Here is a 17,928-nt window from a genome sequence, read left to right as displayed (position 1 = left end):
TATCTCAGTATCTTGAAATAGCCTTCTAGGTAGTTTAAGAAAATAACTAAAGAAACACACATGTGCCTCATCCACATCCCCCTATCCTGTCGGGGAGGGCGGTACTTGGCGCTGGAGACTGGGTTAGAGGTACCACATGGGGCTTTTCCATCCTTGCCTGGGGCAGGGGGTAATCTAATCCTTATGCCCCTCAACGTCATCAAATAATATAAATAACATAAATTAACCTTGTGAAATCACTAATGTTTGACTGTTTTAAACCTATAAAGTGGCAATTTTATGTGATTCAGTCTAGTATCATCAGATAACCACAACTACCATTTATTAGGTGTTTATTGTGCCATATGCTCTCACTGAATTATTGTAAGAGCTTGGATGTTAGGTAGTATTTCTGTTTTACAGATGTCTGAACTCCTGGTTTTCACACCTTTGTAAGATCAGTAAGTGGCAGACCTAGGATTCAAACCCTTGTCTCTGAGCCTCAGTGCTCAACTGTTAGGCCCTCCCTCCATAGGAACTGTGAGATTGTCCATCCTGTTCATTCATGAAAGCTTACATTCCCACAATCCTCTTTGCTTTTAAGGGACCTTTTTCAGATATGCAGATTTCATTTGAATTTCTACAATTTCCTGTTTTAGCATCATCTGTATTTTCCTTAGACTTCCTTGAGTAATTTTAATTTGGGGAAAGAAACCACATTTACTTTTCCAAAGGAGCGGGGTATGAGTTCATTTCTAAACCTTTTTGATGTCATTTTTTAGTTCTGTTACCACTTTGTTTTCTTTTGATTTCTTGTTACTACTTTCTTAGCCTCTGCATTTGGCATATTGGTCTTTAGGACTTCTAAGTCTTCTCAGTACACTGCCTTCCAGCCTGCTCATACCCTCTTTTTCTTTACCTGTCTCCCTCACTATCCTTTATCTTACCCTGTCTCGGTATTGTTTCCTAAAGAGCTTGCCTTGTTTCTCATCCAGGATTTTTTTCTTTTTCGTTTCTTTTATCCATCTTAAGTGTCATATTCTTTTTGGAGGCTGAACCCAGACTGCCACTTGTGTGGCGAATTGGGTAGTTGAGTTACTCAGAAGGACCACTGGTTCCTACTGCCATGTGGTCATTCTGTGAGTGTTTTAGGGTCTTCCTGTGTGCCTGTAGATGTGTGTGTATGTATGTGTACCACCCGTTTGTGTGTCTTTAATATCTTTTGGGTGTAATGCGTGGGTCTCGCTGATTTTCTTTGTATTAATTTTCTGTGGTTTTCTACTCTGAAGATTTTAAAACTTCCGAACAACAGGATCTTCCGATCCAGGATCGGACACAAGAACCCTGTATGGCACATCCAGTTCACAGCTGATGGAAAGACTCTAATCTCAAGCTCTGATGATTCTACAATTCAGGTGAGAGGGAAGGTGAACTCTTAACACAGGTAATGCTAACTCTAGCAAAGGAACGCTTCGCTTATGGCTCAGAACTGGTATGCTCTGAGTGTAAACATTTCTTCAATGTAGTGTTACTTGGGGCGCACAGTCAGACTGTGCACGTGAGTTTAGATAAAACCCATTTGTGTTTCATACTTCTCTATGGGTGAAGCTGGCAGTTTGACTTAGAACCCTCTACTGGAAAGTTTTTTATTTTGTAAATTAAGGATTTATTTGAATTCTCCTATCTACCTGGATATTTTGATTTGTATCAATAAATATATCTTTTGCTACATTTATGTAATTTTATAGTAGTAAAATCTCATTGAAACAATCTCATTCCTTTAAGGATAAGATGTTTATTACAGGGATGAAGTCTTGTGGAAAAAGAAGAATTTATCATAATGAAGGATTGTGGATATAGAGGCCTTAAGCCTACTATATGTTCTTTTAAAATTTATTTTTATTGAAGTATTAATGCACATTTAAGTCTGAAGCAATTCTGGTTCCTAATTTTTCTCTCTGGAAGATTCTAGTTTTCTTTTTTTGCATTTTATTTTGTTATACTGTGCTTTATTTTCTGAGAATTTTTCTCAGCTTTATCTTCTAACCCTTTCACTGAGTTTTTTATTTCTCCCCTTATGTTTAATGCCAGAGAGTCCATTCGTATTTTTTTTTCCTTTGAAGAGCACTGCACTTTCATTTCATAGATGAACTATCTTCTCAGAGGGTGGATGGATATATAAAATACATAATTGATACTTGGATATAATGTAGTTATATCTAAATTTTTTCCTGAAAATTTAATTTTTTCTGCAGAGTTGCTATTCCCTCCTATCCTAGTTTTCTTCTGTTTGGTTGTTTTGGACTTTTAAAAAATTTATTTATTAAGATTTTATTGATTTATTTTTAGAGAGAGAGGAAGAGAAGGAGAAAGAAAGGGAGAGAAACATTGGTTGGTTGCTCTTGCATGCCTCTAACTGGGGATCGAACCCTCAACCTAGGCATGTGCCCTGAGTAGGAATTGAACCTGTGACCTTTTAGATTGCAGGATGACGCCCAACCCAGTGATCCACACCAGTCAGGGCTGGCCTTTTATTTTAAAGGCCATCTTCATCTGTGTAGTGATCGTTTGCTACCAGAGATAGGCACTGAAAGGCTGACTGTAAGTTTTGTGTGTTGGCTGAGACCTTCTCTGAACGGTGATTTGAATGAGGAGCCTTTGTTGTCAGTGTCCTTAGGTCTTTTGTCTTGGCCTTGTCAGACGAGGCTGAAGGTTCTTAGAGGCAAGTGGAGGAAGAGAACAGGGGTGGGTGTAGGGTCCCAGTGTTTAGTGTAAACCTCCACTTGACCCCTGTTCTCACCTCTAACGCTGCCCTTGGTTATGCTGGTGCCCTTTAATCCCGAGATTGTTCTTTCAGGTTTGCTTTCCGTGTCTGTAGGGGCGTTATTCTGCCCTTTAGTCTGTTTTTTTCCTCATAGTAATTTTGGGATTCAACTACGATTTTTTTCTTTTGCACAAAGTAACTTTCCTGAACTCTTTGAAGGAGTGGGGAGGCCAGCATTTCTAGCCTCGCAGCTCTGTAGCGCCTCCTCCTGTGTTTTCACAGAACATGAAGATAGGGCCTGTTCTTTTGAGATCTCTCGGCTCCGTTCCCTTCCCTCAGTTTATTTGGGCCTTCTCTTTTCTTTGCTGCCATCATCCTTGTTCTACTCAATTTGGATTCTATTCCCAGTAGTTTCTCCTCATTGTAGGATTGGCCAGGTTAATTCTGAGAGTTCGTGGGGTCCAGACTGCTTGGCCCTTCCGGACTAACCACAGTGGCCTTGCACTTAGTTTCTGCTGCTCCTCTGTTGGTCCACTGCACTTCTCAGTGAATGTCACTTGGTTCTTTCTGGATTTTTCTCTCTTAGATCTGTCAGGTTTCCCAGGCTTCCCTCTGCTCCCTCCCACGCAGATGCTATTACCCTTTAATCTGGGAGCTCTCAGTTTGCCTCCCTCTCTTGCACCTTAGGGTTTGTGGGGATACTTCGTCAGTTAACACGATCTTGTGAATGTTGTCTGTGCATTTGGGTTTGCTTTTTTAGTTGCTTTGTCAGCTCTCAGTGGAGGCTTTGGGGAGATTAAAAAAGGAAAACTGCCTGCTCTGCTGCTATTTTCCCAGAATTCCTAATACTTCCGTTCTTAGCCCCACCCTCCTTCCCACCTCTGGGTGTACTTAATGACCTACATTTCTGAGTACTTGGCAGTTCTGTAGTGTTAACTTCGTTGCTTTTGTCTTTCTTTAATGCTTTTAGGATTCTATTTTCTTGGTTCTGCTAAGTCAGTTGTCTTCTGCTTTCCAGCTCCAATGTTTTATCTTTGCCATTCTCTTGTCTTTGTCTCTTTTGTAAGGTTTTAGAAGTGAAGGAGATGAACACATATGTCCAATGGAAGTTACTATATAGTTTTAGATTAATATCTATATGTATATGCATGTAAATATATATATATATATATTTCTTACGGTGGTGATAATAATAAGGAAAAATGATTTACACTATTAAAAGCTATTTTGGAAAAAAACTATGTTACGTCTTTGTGAGCCTATATGATTAGAAAGAAATTTGGCTTCAGTATAGAAACCTGTTTATTATAGGCTCCCATGATACTGAGGTATTAGCTGTGAAACTCAGTGTAATATTCATCTTTCTTCCTTTCCAGATGGCTTTGAAATGGGTAAAACTAAACTACATCTGATGAAATTCTGCCGAGACATTATATACTGTGTAGCATTTCTGTCAGAAGCTAAATTTGTAGGTTTTATGACCTGCCTGAAGATCAGATATTCTCAGCTAGAGGGAAAAATAATTTCTAGGAGTATTTTCAGGATTGGTGTTAGATTATTTTTAGAAATATGAGTTGTGTTTCATCCTCTGGTCCAGTAAAGCCCAGAAGGTTGGAGGAGGGAACTGGAAAGTTCCTAGTGAGAATGGTCCAGGTCGGGTATTTTATGTTTCTTTGCACAAGTGCCTTTCCTTTCTGACATGGTTTGGGGGAGGGGGTTGCAGAAAAGCCTATCTTTCTTCCGCTTCCCCCCGATATATCTCACTGGTCTTAAAATACTGAAATTCCCAATTCATTCCCTTGAAGTTATTCTCACTTCCCAGCTCCTCTTGCTCTCATAGGAGATTCCCCATCCTGCTATCCTGCTGCCCTGCTTCTGTGAGTGTGCACTTGCACTGATGGCAGAGATGCAGCGATTCTGAGGGTGGGGCCAGGAGGCTGGCTGCTACTTGTGGAGGAGAAAGGGGGAGAGATGGGGGGAAGGGGGAGGTGTTGTTTCTTTTACAATTTTGCCTAAGCCTATTAGGAAAAACCTCAAAGACATTTCTATTGTTTAGCCTTCATGAGTCACAACCAGATCTAGAATATTACTAATATGTGTACCTGTGATGGTGGCTGCTTTTTAAAAGTGGAAGGAAGAAAATTCTGTTGGAGCCTGCCTCACCATCCACAGCCCACAAATCAAACCTTATTGGGCTCTCGGCAATATTTGTCGAATATCCTCCCAACCTTTTTCCCCCACTGCTCCTTTTTCACACCCTGTACTCCAGCCAGATTTTGGCCTATATAATCTTTCCACATTTCCTCCTCCTGTGTTGTAACTGTTGGCGTTCATTTCCTTTTTTTGAAAGCCCTCCACAGTGTGTGAGTCACACTTCCAACCCATTCCTCAAGCCTGCTTTGCATGTGTTCCCTCAATCAAGTCTCCTCCAAGGAATTGCTTTGTTGCATTCCACAGAACTGTTATTGGTGTCGCTAGAACTTCTATTGTTTGTTTTTGGCATATCTCATTTTCTTTGCTAGACCCTTAAGTTTCTTAATGTTAGGTTCTTGTTTCATTCATATTTGCCTCACATATAGGTGCTAAATAAATATTTGTTAAATTCACTTCAAGTTAAGAATTAAAAGGCTCTTAATATAGTTGTTTTCATTTAGTAATTAAGGGTTCCGTACATGGACATGGCATAGAAATGAACTTTCTGTTTGTGTGCCTCATGTGTGTTTGTATGGCTTATTTTGTGCCAGTCACTTGTATTATTTCAGTTTCTCCTTCCCTTTCGCCTGAGGAGTTCTTCCTGGAGCTCCATGTGAAAAATAATGCACTATATCACCTCTTTTGTCATTTTTGAGGATTGCTTTAGGTTATAGCTAAGATCTCTGAAGCTTGGAAATTCCATGATCTTGTTTGAAGCTGCTCTTGGTCAGTTGACCTTGCCAGGCAAGGGCCAATAGGATTCAGTAGCTTTAGTGGAGCTAGAATCTGCAGACTTGCCTGGTTGTGAGGTTGAAATCTGTGAATATGTGATTGGGATAGTCGTCCCTGGAAAATGTAATCAGGTGGTGAGCTCACTAGCATATTGTGTGGCTTTTCTCCATCTTCTGGTATAATTAACTGCTCTCCAAGAAAATAAAGAAAACAAATTTTATTTAGGAGGAAAAGTATTTTATTTTACTCCTAGTCAACTTATTTAACCTTCAGTTATTTTCTCTTCTCTGTCTATAAAACGGGGACACCATATTCTTTCTGGGTACTCTTCTTTGTTTTACTGAAATGCAGCGAGGATAAAAGACTTTAAACGGGAGCATTTGAGATCTTGCTCCCAGGCATATATGTCTTCAATGTGACTCAGATAAACTCTTAATAATAAAAAAAGACTTTGGACAGTGAGCACATTCTTCCCTACCCCTCCAGTGGGATATTATGGAGAGAGGGTTATAACACTTACTTCTTTGATATTCAGGTATGGAATTGGCAATCAGAGGACTATATCTCTCTGCAAGCTCACCAGGAAACAGTGAAAGACTTTAGGCTCTTGAAAAATTCAAGACTGCTCTCCTGGTCATTTGATGGCACGGTGAAGGTAATTTGAAGAACACATTTCTTTTTTAAAAAGTATTCTAATGTTGCAGTGATTGTATCCTGACAATCAAAAGCAGGTGGATGATAAGTCACTACTTACATATTGACATTTGTTTTCTCATGCTTGTTGTAAGTTTACTGCATTCACCTGTATCTGCTTTGTGCGCATGAGCTTTTGTACTAAAAGGGCACGTAAAGAGGTCAAACCACAATTGTGCTAAGGCTCTTGTTTTATAGGTCTGTCTCCTAGCTGATTATGTTCAGTAATATAAAATGTTCTTAAGTGTCAACTTGTGAGTTTTTCTTTGAAGGTATGGAATATCACTACTGGGAAAGTAGAGAAAGACTTTGTCTGTCACCAGGATACAGTCCTTTCTTGTGACATTTCTCCCGATGCTACCAAGTTTTCATCTACCTCTGCTGACAAGACTGCAAAGGTGGGTGGGTCAGTTGAAATGTGCATGCATGAAACTTGGGTATTGGCTATGGGTTATGGGTCCAAATAGTGTACAATGTGAATGAGTTTCAGTTTGCATGTCTGTCATGTTTTGTTTTTGGAGGATTCCCATTGGCAGTTTAGTTGGTGTCAAACAGATTAAATGAATGACATTAAGGACTTTCGATTTCTCCCTTACTGATTACTTTTTGTTTGTTACTAATGAAATACAATCAAAGGCATATTATAGTCAATAAAAAGCATTGAAGGGGGTTTATGTTGCATATTCACAGTAAGTTTTTATGTAATTGATATAAGTTTTTATGTAATTGAATTGCATATTCACAGTAAGTTTTTATGTAATTGATATAAAGTTGATGCTTCTGAGAAATCACACTCCAGTGAAATGATGCTGCCTTTTGGGGATGTTGAGTACTCTGTTCTCTTTTTTTTATCCATCTTTGTTAATGGCACTATTATTGACCCATCTTCCCAAACCACAAACCTTGGAATTGCCTGGGACTCTGTCCTGCCTTTTGTGTTCTGTTCATTACTTCTCAGTGTCTTTTGGATCCTCCTCTCCTCCTTGCTCCCACCATTAAGACTATACTCGCTTCCTTCGCTGGTAGCCTGTACCTCCTCCAGTGTATCTCCCTGCACTGCTGTCTGCATCCCTGCTGAAACACCTCTGTGACCTGATGGTTTGTAAGCCAGAGTCTCGGCTCATCACCGTCTCTTTCTGCTACATTGTTCCCTCTGTGTCAGGCTCCTGCTCTCTCCATCTTTTTGTGCCCACTGTTAACTGTGACTCTACACAGCCTTTTTTTCCTTTTTTACCCTGAAACATTGTGACTCATCCTTCCAGACCTAGATTTGATGTCAGCTCTTGAGTAAACCCTTTCTGGCCCTCAGGCAGGATTAGCTGCTTCACTGTCACTGTGCCCATTACAGATTACTCACATTTATTAGAGTATTTACTTCACACAACTGTTCACTTAACCATTCATAAGCCAGTATTCAAATTACAAACTTTTCAAGTGCACCCAGTTCATATTTATACCACCAGATCTTACTGGAAGTTGGTAGTTTTCAGCATATGCATGTCGGATGGTGGTGACAAAACCATAAGGGAGAATGTTGGAAGGGAAAGAACTGCATTTGACTGCCAGGATCGTAGGATAGTCTAGTGACTACCCTTTGAGGAACACTTGTCATACGTTAGGCCCTGTGCTAGGAATTTCAGTCTCTATTATTTAATCTTCACATCATAGGTGCTGTTGTGAAATGTCCCCATTTCACAGATGCAGAAACTGAAGCTGCAGCATCTTACGTGGGTTGTCCTAGGCCACAAGGAACTAGTGAATAGTGGAGCCAGGACTCACAGTCAAGTCTGCTTCAGCACTACAGACCATTCTTAACTCATTCACTGTTCGTCCTTCTAAATGGAAAGTTAAGAACTTTGATCCTTGAGCTGACTCGAACATGAGTAATTGAAGAGAAACTGAAAAACGAGCTAGGTTGTCAGTGGGACCTTGGGCCTCCCATGGAAGTTTGTGAACTGTCAAAAGCTGGAACTTGTATATGATTGACTCGGTGGCTAACTAGCACTCTAGGCAGGGTTTGCAGAGGCTTATTTTGAATGTGTTTACTGCTCCTAAACAATCCTAATTATCTTCCAGATTTGGAGCTTCGAACTCCCTTCCCCTCTTCATGAATTGGAGGGCCACAAAGGCTGTGTGCGCTGCTCTGCCTTCTCTGTGGACAGTACCCTGTTGGCAACTGGAGATGACAATGGAGAAATCAGGGTAGGGTGTTTGGGGACACGAAGGACTGCTCTTCGTGTATGTAGCTTGGGCAAGCCCTCTGCACCGCTTTGGGGACCTTTGTTAGCGTGACAAGGAAGCCCCGGCCCTGGGTTCTGGATGGAGGACGCATTCTTTGTTTTGTTTTGTGTGCACGGTATGTTCATAGCTGCACTCGACTGCAGAGAAGAATTCATGTTAGAGTGAAGCACTTCCTCTGTATGTGAGGAGGCAGATGCCCTAGTTATTAGCAGTTGGTTCTCTGCTGTTAGCTTGAGAATGAGTCATCTTAATTCTTGGACCTGAACCAAAGGTTGTTTTTAGTGGCAGAATATGAGAAAAATAATTTTGTAAATCATTATCTAGATCATAAATGAAGTGCATATTCTGCCGCTTTCAGCACTGACAGAAAACCTCTCTTTAAGCACCAGACCCATTAGCTAGTTGAGATTGACAGTGGGGCCGGTGGCCGTCCCCGTGGGACCGCCTGCCTCCGGGTGTGTCAGAGGATCGGACACTCGATGGGAGGAGAGTCTCGTTTTTTATTTTTTCCTTCCTTCCTTCCTTTCCCTCCCTCCCTCCCTCCCTCCCTCCCTCCCTCCTTCCCTCCTTCCTTCCTTCCTTCCTTCCTTCCTTCCTTCCTTCCTTTTTTTTCAAAGAAGGATATAAAATTCAAGGCATAGCTATGTAATGCTGAAGAATGAGAGAGTGTGCAGCTGGCAGGAGCACAGGCGTTCTCAGACAGGCTTTCCAGGAAGAAGATTCTCCTGCTTGAGGACTACACAATCTCCTCTATACCGTTCTCATAAATGCCACATCCTCTGAAGTGGCACGGCTGTTTTGGGAACATTCGTTTTGCTAAGCCCTCATCTTGGGGATGAAGGGGCTTCTTTACTGGTTGTGAGGCAGGGTTTCATTTTTCAGAAACCCCTGAAGGAAAAAACTGCCACTTTATCTTATATCTAGCTGTCTTACTGAATTCTTTCTAATGAGTTTTTCCATTTGATTCTTTTTTTTTTTTTTGGTACTTTTATGGCCTTATTTGTTTGTTTATTCATTCATTCATTCGTCATCCATTCATTTGTATTCCTTCAATTCAGTGAGTTTAGGGGTAAGTGTACACCCTTGACACCATCCTCCGTCAGGCCATGGACATCTTCATCACCTCCCAAAGTTCCCTCCCATCCTCTTTGTTATTTTTCTTGTCTGTGGTAATAACACTTCCCATAAGGTGTACCTTCATCTTAGACAATTTTAAATACACACGCCCTTGCTGGTGTGGCTCAGTGGATTGAGCACCGGCCTGTGAACAGAAACCTCACTGGTTCGATTCCCAGTCAGGGCACATGCCTGGGTTGCTGGCCAGGTCAGCCGGTTGATGTATCTTTTGCACATTGATTGACATTTCTCTCCCTCTCTTTCTCCTTCCTTTCCCATCTCTCTGAAAATAAATAAATAAAATCTTTAAAAAAACCAAAATTTGAAATACACAATACAGTGTATATGTCTTGCATAACAAACTTTGCATCTTTTGGCCATAACCTTCCCATTTTCTCCTCCTCTTAGCCCCTGATGATCACCATTCAATGTTCTGTTTTATGAGTTTGACTGTTTTAGATTGCAGCATGTCATTTTGGATTTTCTAATACATTTACAAATGATGACTTTGATATTTTTATGGCTCTATTTTTAATAGGATAGGCAATTCTTTGAGAAATTAGAGTACTGCTTATATATTGTCACTGGAAATAAATAGAAATATTAGCATCTGTAAGTAATTAGGTTGTTTATGAGAGTCTAGTAAAATACTATCTCTCCGTGTATATATGTATCCATCCTGGGACTTATGTTTTCTTTTTTTTAACTCAGTGTTTAAAATACATACTTAACATGTTTGAATGACATCTACCACATTCTAAGTGATAGATCTTAGACTAGAATTTCTTTTTTAAAAATTAAATTTATTGGAGCAACATTTCTTTTTTTTTTTTTTTTGAGGTAGTTTGGTCTAGTTTATGTCTTGGTTTAGACATATGTTAGGTCTAGTTTATGTCTTGTTTCTCTCATCATCCTCTCTTTATTAGATGAAAAGTGCCATAGTATTATTTTTTGGAATACAGTCCATGATAAATATTAAAAATAAAGTGTTTTTTAAAAATTTGAACAGGAGAGATTACGATCTAAAAAAATTCCTAAGGTATCACTAACTTGATTTCCAAATATGTTTCATAGGAGATAGAAATATATAACAGATTTCTGGGTAACCCTGGTAATGAATTTTGTGTTTCATGTCTGCATAGATATGGAATGTGTCCAACGGGGAGCTGCTTCATTTATGTGCTCCGATTTCCACAGAAGAAGGAGCCGCTACCCACGGAGGCTGGGTGACCGACCTCTGCTTTTCTCCAGATAGCAAAATGCTCGTCTCTGCTGGGGGCTATCTTAAGGTAAGCGTGCGCTAAAGACTGTGAAAGAAGAGAACAGCCTGTGTCCCATTTTCCAAGCTGTTTTTCCTTCCTGTGTCTCAGCTGGTCCTCGTACAGCCCAGCAGAGTGCAAGGGCAGCTCCCGTTGTCCCCGTTTTGTGGGGAGGAGACGGAGAGATGCAAGGCTGCTTTCCGCGGGCCTCAGAAGTTTGGGCAGCAGTGCTGGGGATGTTCTCGGTCCGTAGCTCTCAGGCTGCCCCGTACAAAGTCTTAGAAGATCAGAATGACTAGAGAGTGGGGCATTTAACTTCATTTTATTTCTACCTCATAATTATTAACTATTTGGGTTGAAAGTCTTTAAAAAAATTTCTGAGATTTTCAGTATTAGTAGTAATGGTAGTAGTATTAATAACACTGGTGGGAGCATATTGCTTTTATAGTTTACAAAATGCTTTACTTACATCATTTCATTAGCCAGTTTTGTGAGGCTTAAGTTTTATTATCTTTGGTTTATGAATGAGAAAAGTGATGTTCTTGGAGCATCACAAAGAACTGTTGTGTCTTCCCTAAAATTGTGTAGTAAGTTGGCATGTATAAACTCAGGAGTGACTGCAGTGGCCAAGGCTTGAGTGTCGTGGAGCCTCAGGGTCATTTTTTGGCGCTTGCATCTGTCAATCCATCCACTCAATAAGATGTGTTAAGTGTCCACTGTGTGCTGAGACACTGCTGTGTGGCACAAGTTTTAAACTTGGTTCCTGCCAGCTGGTGCCTTACAGCCTATGGGGGAAGCAGACAGTAAACACATAAAATCTCTGAAGTGTAGGAGGGGTTCTGGGAACGTTTGCATATGGAGAGTAAAGGCACAAAGGGGAGGAGCGAACATTCTACCCTCAGGAGTTAGCAGAGGCCGCCTGTGGAGGGGGATGATTGAGGTGAGAGTTTGGAATAGTGGTTTGCTTAGGAAAGGGGTCGAAGATAATGCTATTTGTTGTACTGACCACTTTAAATAGATCCCTAGTAAATTAGATCTTCTGATACTGTTATCTCTTACTGAAGACATTCAAGTGTAGGAGAGGATTCTAATCTTCTAAAACAATGTAGATGTTAAAAAATATTTGCATGAATGAGTTGAAGTTTTTGATAATATGAGACCCATGTAATTGTAATTTTATTCAACATAAAGATGTAGCTTATCAAAAAAGATAAATAAGAGAGCAGTTTTTAGCTCTATGGGAGGATGTGCATTAGGATCCCTGTGCAAGTTTACATTTAAAATACAATACTGTACAGCATGTTGCATTAACCTGTCTTCCTTTGGCCCGCCTAACTTACTCACTGGGGAATTGGGAGGCTGTCACCATTTGTCCTCCTTTAACATAAGGATGAATTTAGTCAGCTCTGAGGATGGTGCTTAGAATGGCAGCATTGGTATTTTTTGTGTTGGGAGCTGGGAGTCTTGCCTGCTCTTTATTAACAGCAAAAAAACTGCTGTGACACACTGAGCTTCTAGAGACCACGTCACTTGATGCTCTGGGGCCCCTCGGAGGCTGTTCGGTAATCTGGAGTCTGGCTTACAAGATGTGATGGAGATCAGTGACCAGATTTCCAGAGTTCTTGGAGAGCCTTGAAATACAGCAGCAGAATAGATAGCTGTATTGTCGAGGCTAAGGCCTTAAGGGCGGAAGAGCCTATCACCTGTGTATTCGGTCTCTGTCTGTGACAGTCAGGCTGCTCCGCCCTCTGGTGAGGCTGATGGTGATCGAGCCCTGCCAGCCCCCACCCAGCCCCCACCCGGCATGTTAATGAGATGTCCGCGCACAGAGCAAATTAAAAGTAAAAAGGAGCAGCTGCTGTAGTGTCCAAGAAAATAGGCCTTTTGAGTGTGTTTACTTTAGAATCCAAGCTGTATAAATTGAATGTCAATAAGATAAAGTAGGTATCCAGTAGCTAAAAAGCACTTAACTTACAAAATTGTTCCTACTTGTAAATTTTAAAAATACTGTAATTTAGCTGTTTACCTGTGTTATGCCACAGGGTATACACTGTTAGAATGATAAGAAACCCACATCAATTCATAGTCATGAGGAGAAAAGCTGATTTAAAATATGGAATACATGGCCATGAGTGCAGGGTGGCAACCCTGCATTACTTACAGGCAGCAGAGCGGGGTGGTCAGGAGGGTGAGCCCCGGGGCCCACCACCCGAGATCAGTGCCTGGCTCTGCTACTCATTTGCTTTGTTAAGTTAATATATTTATTAATCACAAGGTTATTTAAACTCACTGTGCCTCTATTTTCTTATCTGTAAAATGGGCACCATAATTTCTACCTATAGGGTTGGGAGAATTAAAGCACTTATAAACAGTAGCACATAGTGTGCCCTGAGTAAGTGTTAGCTGCGATTTATTTTTAAAAATTCACTTTATTTTTTAGAGCAGTTTTAGGTTCACAGCAAAATTGAGCAGCATGTACCCAGCCCTGCCCCCACGCATACACAACCTCCCCACCCCCCGCCAACACCCCACCCCAGAATGGTACGTGTTACCATTGATGAGTGTTCATTGACACATGCTCATCACCCAAAACCCATGGATCAGGGTTCACGTTTGGTGTTGTTCATTCTCTGAATTTTGACAAATGTATAATGGCATGTGTCCATCATTGCAGAATAGTTTCTCTGCCCTAAAAATCCCCTGTATTAGCTATCACTTTTATATCACTGCTTTTTAGCATGTACTCAGATTAGTGGCTGGTGTGTTTCCAAGTAGAGTGGTCTGTTTTAACAGAGGACAGCTGGTGGGAGCACTGATGGGGAAGCCAGAGACCGTGGCACCTCTGCCACCTGCTGGCATGGTCATCTGGGGTGATGAGGCCTCCCTTCTCTCGGAACCCTGGTTTCCTTCTGTTTACATTGAGGCAGTTCCTGGGTGGTCCCACAGGGCCCACTGCCTCTGTGGTTTGCCCCAGCAGCTGAAAACTGATTTCTTCTCTCAAGCAGGTGGAATGTGTCCACTGCCGTCTTGATTACGTTGGTATTTTACAAAGCAAAAGTGTCAGTTGTGGAAGATTTCAAGTTAGTCCATGTTGCTTCAGCGAGGTTTACTCAAGTGCACGGGGTGTACTTTTACCAGTTACTATTACTGGTAGGGAGCGTGGAAACCGTCTCAGTCAGATGCACAAGGTAGAATGCGAGGCACTGCCATGGACGCAAAAGTGAGTCACACCGCTACTGCGTTCATAGTGCTCAGGATCTGGATGGACCTGAGCCCTTTTCAAAAGGTGTTCACGTACGGTGTCTCTGTTGCCCTCATTTTAGCTGTGACATATAAGTAAGCTTTATGATCTCCATGTGGTAAATGAATATACAGTGATTCCTCACCTATCGCGGGAGTTACATTCCAGAGACCCCCTCGATAGGTGAAAATCTGTGAGGTAGCGGCGTTATATTTATTTTATTATTTATATATATTTTAAGACTTTATAAACCCTTCCCACACTCCTATAAATTTTTCCCACTCTCTTATTAATCTTCCCCACACTCTTATAAACACTTCATATGCTCTTAAACACTTTCTATACTCTTAAACCTACGTAATTTTAACAACATACACAATTCTATATGGGTACTCACCAGTGAAGTATACAGTTGTCCCTCACTATATCACGGTTCACTTATTGTGTATTCACTGTATCTCAGGACGACTATATATATCGTTATAATCTTAGCGAATTCAGTGTTTAGGAGGAGAAAGGAAGGACTTTGCCAGAGTACCTGCTATATTTGAGGTGTTCACTGTTTGTTTAGCACGTACATACATAGAGTGTTTTATATTGAGACTTGGTCATCAGCTCTTGAGTCACTCCTAGTGAAAGGGAAGATTCAGTAGAGAGGACAGTCTGTCCTGTAGCCCAGATTATGAATGGTGTCGATGTCTGCCAGAATACCAGCTCTTGTCTGCAAAGGGCCATTTTTAGAGAAGAGAAGGCATTCTTCTGTCCGTACCACTGAGGCCCGCAGACGGGAGAGCTCAGTGCAGCCATGGCCCTAGTGGACTTTGTGCGGCCTTGTGTCTGATGCTCTTGACCAGCTGCATGTTTCTTCAGCATGCCTTGGGTGCAGGTAAGTGTAGAGTTGCTGGGAGACAGTCCTCAGGGTTGATCAGGAAAGGCTGATCTGATTGGTAGTAACTGCATTCAGTATTAAACCTTAGACTGCTTTCCTGCTGTTTGCTTAAAGTTCGGGCATGGGAACGTGATAGGGTGCAGCACACACCCCGTATGGCTGGTGCTACAGACTGTCGTACAGTGTAATAATCACCAGTCTAATGGGAATTTTACTTCTCTCTGCACAGTGGTGGAATGTCGTCACAGGGGAATCCTCACAGACCTTCTACACAAATGGAACCAACCTTAAGAAAATACATGTGGCCCCTGACTTCAAAACATATGTGACTGTTGATAATCTTGGCATTTTATATATTTTACAGACTTTAGAGTAAAATAGTTAAGCATTAATGTAAGTTGAACCTTTTTAAATTTTGACTTGGAAAAAATTGTGATGAACTTGTATTCCGACTTTTTATAAAGCTGTGAATTGTTTTGCAGTATTGTTATTCACTACAAAAGTGTTTGTGGTTGGGTGAGTAATACTAATGTAGCTTTTTCCCAAATGAACACACTTTTAATCTTGTTTTTCATAATCATCATCATTATTTTTAACAATTTGTCTTTAAGATGCAAATGAAAATGTAAATATGTTCCTTATTATACTGTTGGCAAAATGATCTCTTGATACATTCAAATTGGTTGACATAATTAATGAGGATAATTTGAAGGAAATATGTGGTTTTTAATATGCGCATTATGCGGCCCGTGCCTCAGACTAGCAGTGGCCTGCTTTCCGGCCACGCCACACGTACCCCACCGGGGTGTAGTTTTCCCAAATACAATCTGGGAGCTTATTTGCACCCCTTAAATTTGCTTTAAAAATATTGTGTCTGTGTGCAAAATTTGCAGTATTTCCTTTAATTCACCAGATAAGTGAGTCTTGGATTTCAAAATTTCTTTCTGTGCAATAAAAATCGTGTGTGTTGGAGAGAGGAGATTTTACTGGTCTATCTTTTTCTCACTAGTTGAGGCAGCCGGCGCCGCAGCTGGACTCCAGTGGTCAGCCTCTGAGCTGCACGCCCTCCTGCTCTCTGACTTTTTTACGTACCAGACCTTTTTCTTAATCTTCACTTTTTTCTCTTTTTAAAAGCAATATCTCCACAGTAAAATATTAATAAACCAGATTAACTGGGGAGAAGCCAATTGTAATAAGTTTTAATAACAGATTTTTTCTAAGAAATATAAAATGGTAAGAAGTCATTTTCTTCTAATTCCATTTACTTTTAGATGAATGGCATTGCTAGTGCTGTTCTCTTAGTGAATTTCAGAACCAGAAGTCACTGTGACTTCAGATGGTGCACCTTTTACCCCCCAACCAGTCTGCCTGCCTTCTCTCCTAATCTGCTTCCCCTCCCTCCCTCCCTCCCTACCTGGTTAATCAGAAAAGATAGCTTCTGACAGGGGAGAAGCCCAGCGGCATCAATAATCAGTTTTTCTCACCTCTTGATTAGGAACCTTAATTGTAGCTTAAAGCTAAACATTTTTCCAGAAATTTATTAAGGGAAATGCTGATAAATTAACAGTAGATGTGGTTGTCACATAAAAAAACAACCAGAATTCAAACATTTTTGTTGCTATAACAGGGTATTAGGGTTAACAGTAGGTAGGCTGTGAACCAATTTTTTATTTTACTTAAAATTTTTTTTAGATCAAATATTTTACATTTTATTTGGAAGGCAGTTAAAATGTACAAAAATGTTTAAAGAATAAGAATAATACAAAAAATGCCTGATACTCTGTATCTGTCACTAATATTTTACCTCATTTGCTTTATCATTTGTGTCTCTCTCAAATACACACACACACCTTCCTATCTCTTTTTACCTAAAATTGATTTTATTTTTCTAAACTTTATTTTAATTGTTCAAGTACAATTTTCTATCTTTTACTCCAGTCCCAGCCCACCCACCCAGCCCTCCCCATCTCCCTCCCATTTCCACCCACCCCTAGTTTTTGTCCATGTGTCATTTATACTTGTTCCTGTAAACCCTTCCCCTTTTCCCCTGAAATTCCCTCCCCTCTCCCCTCTGAACACTGTCAGCCTGTTCTCTATTTCAGTGTCTTTGGTTATATTTTGCTTGTTTCTTTGTTTTGTTGATTAGGTTCTTGTTAAAGGTGAGATCATAGAGTATTTGTCTTTCACTGCCTGGCTTATTTCGCTTAGCATAATGCTTTCCAGCTCCATCCATGCTGTTGCAAAGGGTAGGAGCTCCTTCTTTCTTTCTGCTGCATAGGATTCCATTGTGTAAATGTACCATAGTTTTTTGATCCATTCATTTACTGATGGGTACCTAGGTTGCTTCCAACACTTGGCTATTGTAAATTGTGCTGCTATGAACATTGGGGTGCATAGGTTCTTTTGGATTGGTGTTTCAGGGTTCTTAGGATATAGTCCCGGCAGTGGAATTGCTGGATCAAAATGCAGATCCATTTTTAGTTTTCTGAGAAAATTCCATACTGTTTTCCATAGTGGTTGTACTAGTCTGCAATTCAACCAACAGTGCACTAGGGTTCCCTTTTCCCCACGACCTCCCCAACACTTGTTGTTGCTTTGTTTACGATGGCCACTCTGACTGGTGTGAAGTGGTATCTCATTATGGTTTTATTTTACATCTCTCTGATAGCTAGCGATATTGAGCATCTTTTCATGTGTCTCTGGATCCTCTGTATGTCCTCCTTGGAGAAGTGTCTGTTCAAGTCCTTTGCCCATTTTTTAATTGGGTTGCTTATCTTCTTAGAGTGGAGTCGTGTGAGTTCTTTATATATTTTGGAGATTA

The 17,928-nt window shown here is 40.7% G+C and overlaps 1 protein-coding gene across 4 annotated transcripts in view; it reads left to right on the top strand.

The window, feature by feature from the left end:
* The window catches only part of APAF1 (apoptotic peptidase activating factor 1), a 68,259-nt gene extending 51,227 nt beyond the window's left edge, over positions 1-17,032 (top strand). For 3 of the 4 annotated variants that reach the window (XM_045826648.1, XM_045826650.1, XM_045826649.1), the window contains exons 22-27: positions 1,269-1,394; positions 6,204-6,323; positions 6,634-6,759; positions 8,438-8,563; positions 10,861-11,007; positions 15,337-17,032. In XM_045826648.1, the coding sequence (XP_045682604.1) occupies positions 1,269-1,394; positions 6,204-6,323; positions 6,634-6,759; positions 8,438-8,563; positions 10,861-11,007; positions 15,337-15,483 (792 nt within the window). In that variant the 3' untranslated portion in view covers positions 15,484-17,032. The remainder of the gene's footprint in view (positions 1-1,268; positions 1,395-6,203; positions 6,324-6,633; positions 6,760-8,437; positions 8,564-10,860; positions 11,008-15,336) is intronic. The other variant, XM_045826651.1, reaches the window with a different exon arrangement.
* Positions 17,033-17,928: the final 896 nt, after the last annotated feature.

The sequence above is a fragment of the Phyllostomus hastatus genome, unplaced genomic scaffold, assembly GCF_019186645.2.
Source record: "Phyllostomus hastatus isolate PE091 unplaced genomic scaffold, TTU_PhHast_1.1 phas_scaffold_755, whole genome shotgun sequence".
Taxonomy (NCBI): Eukaryota; Metazoa; Chordata; class Mammalia; order Chiroptera; family Phyllostomidae; genus Phyllostomus; species Phyllostomus hastatus.
The sequence above is the reverse complement of the archived record's forward strand: the minus strand, read 5'-3'. Positions and strand labels throughout refer to the sequence as shown.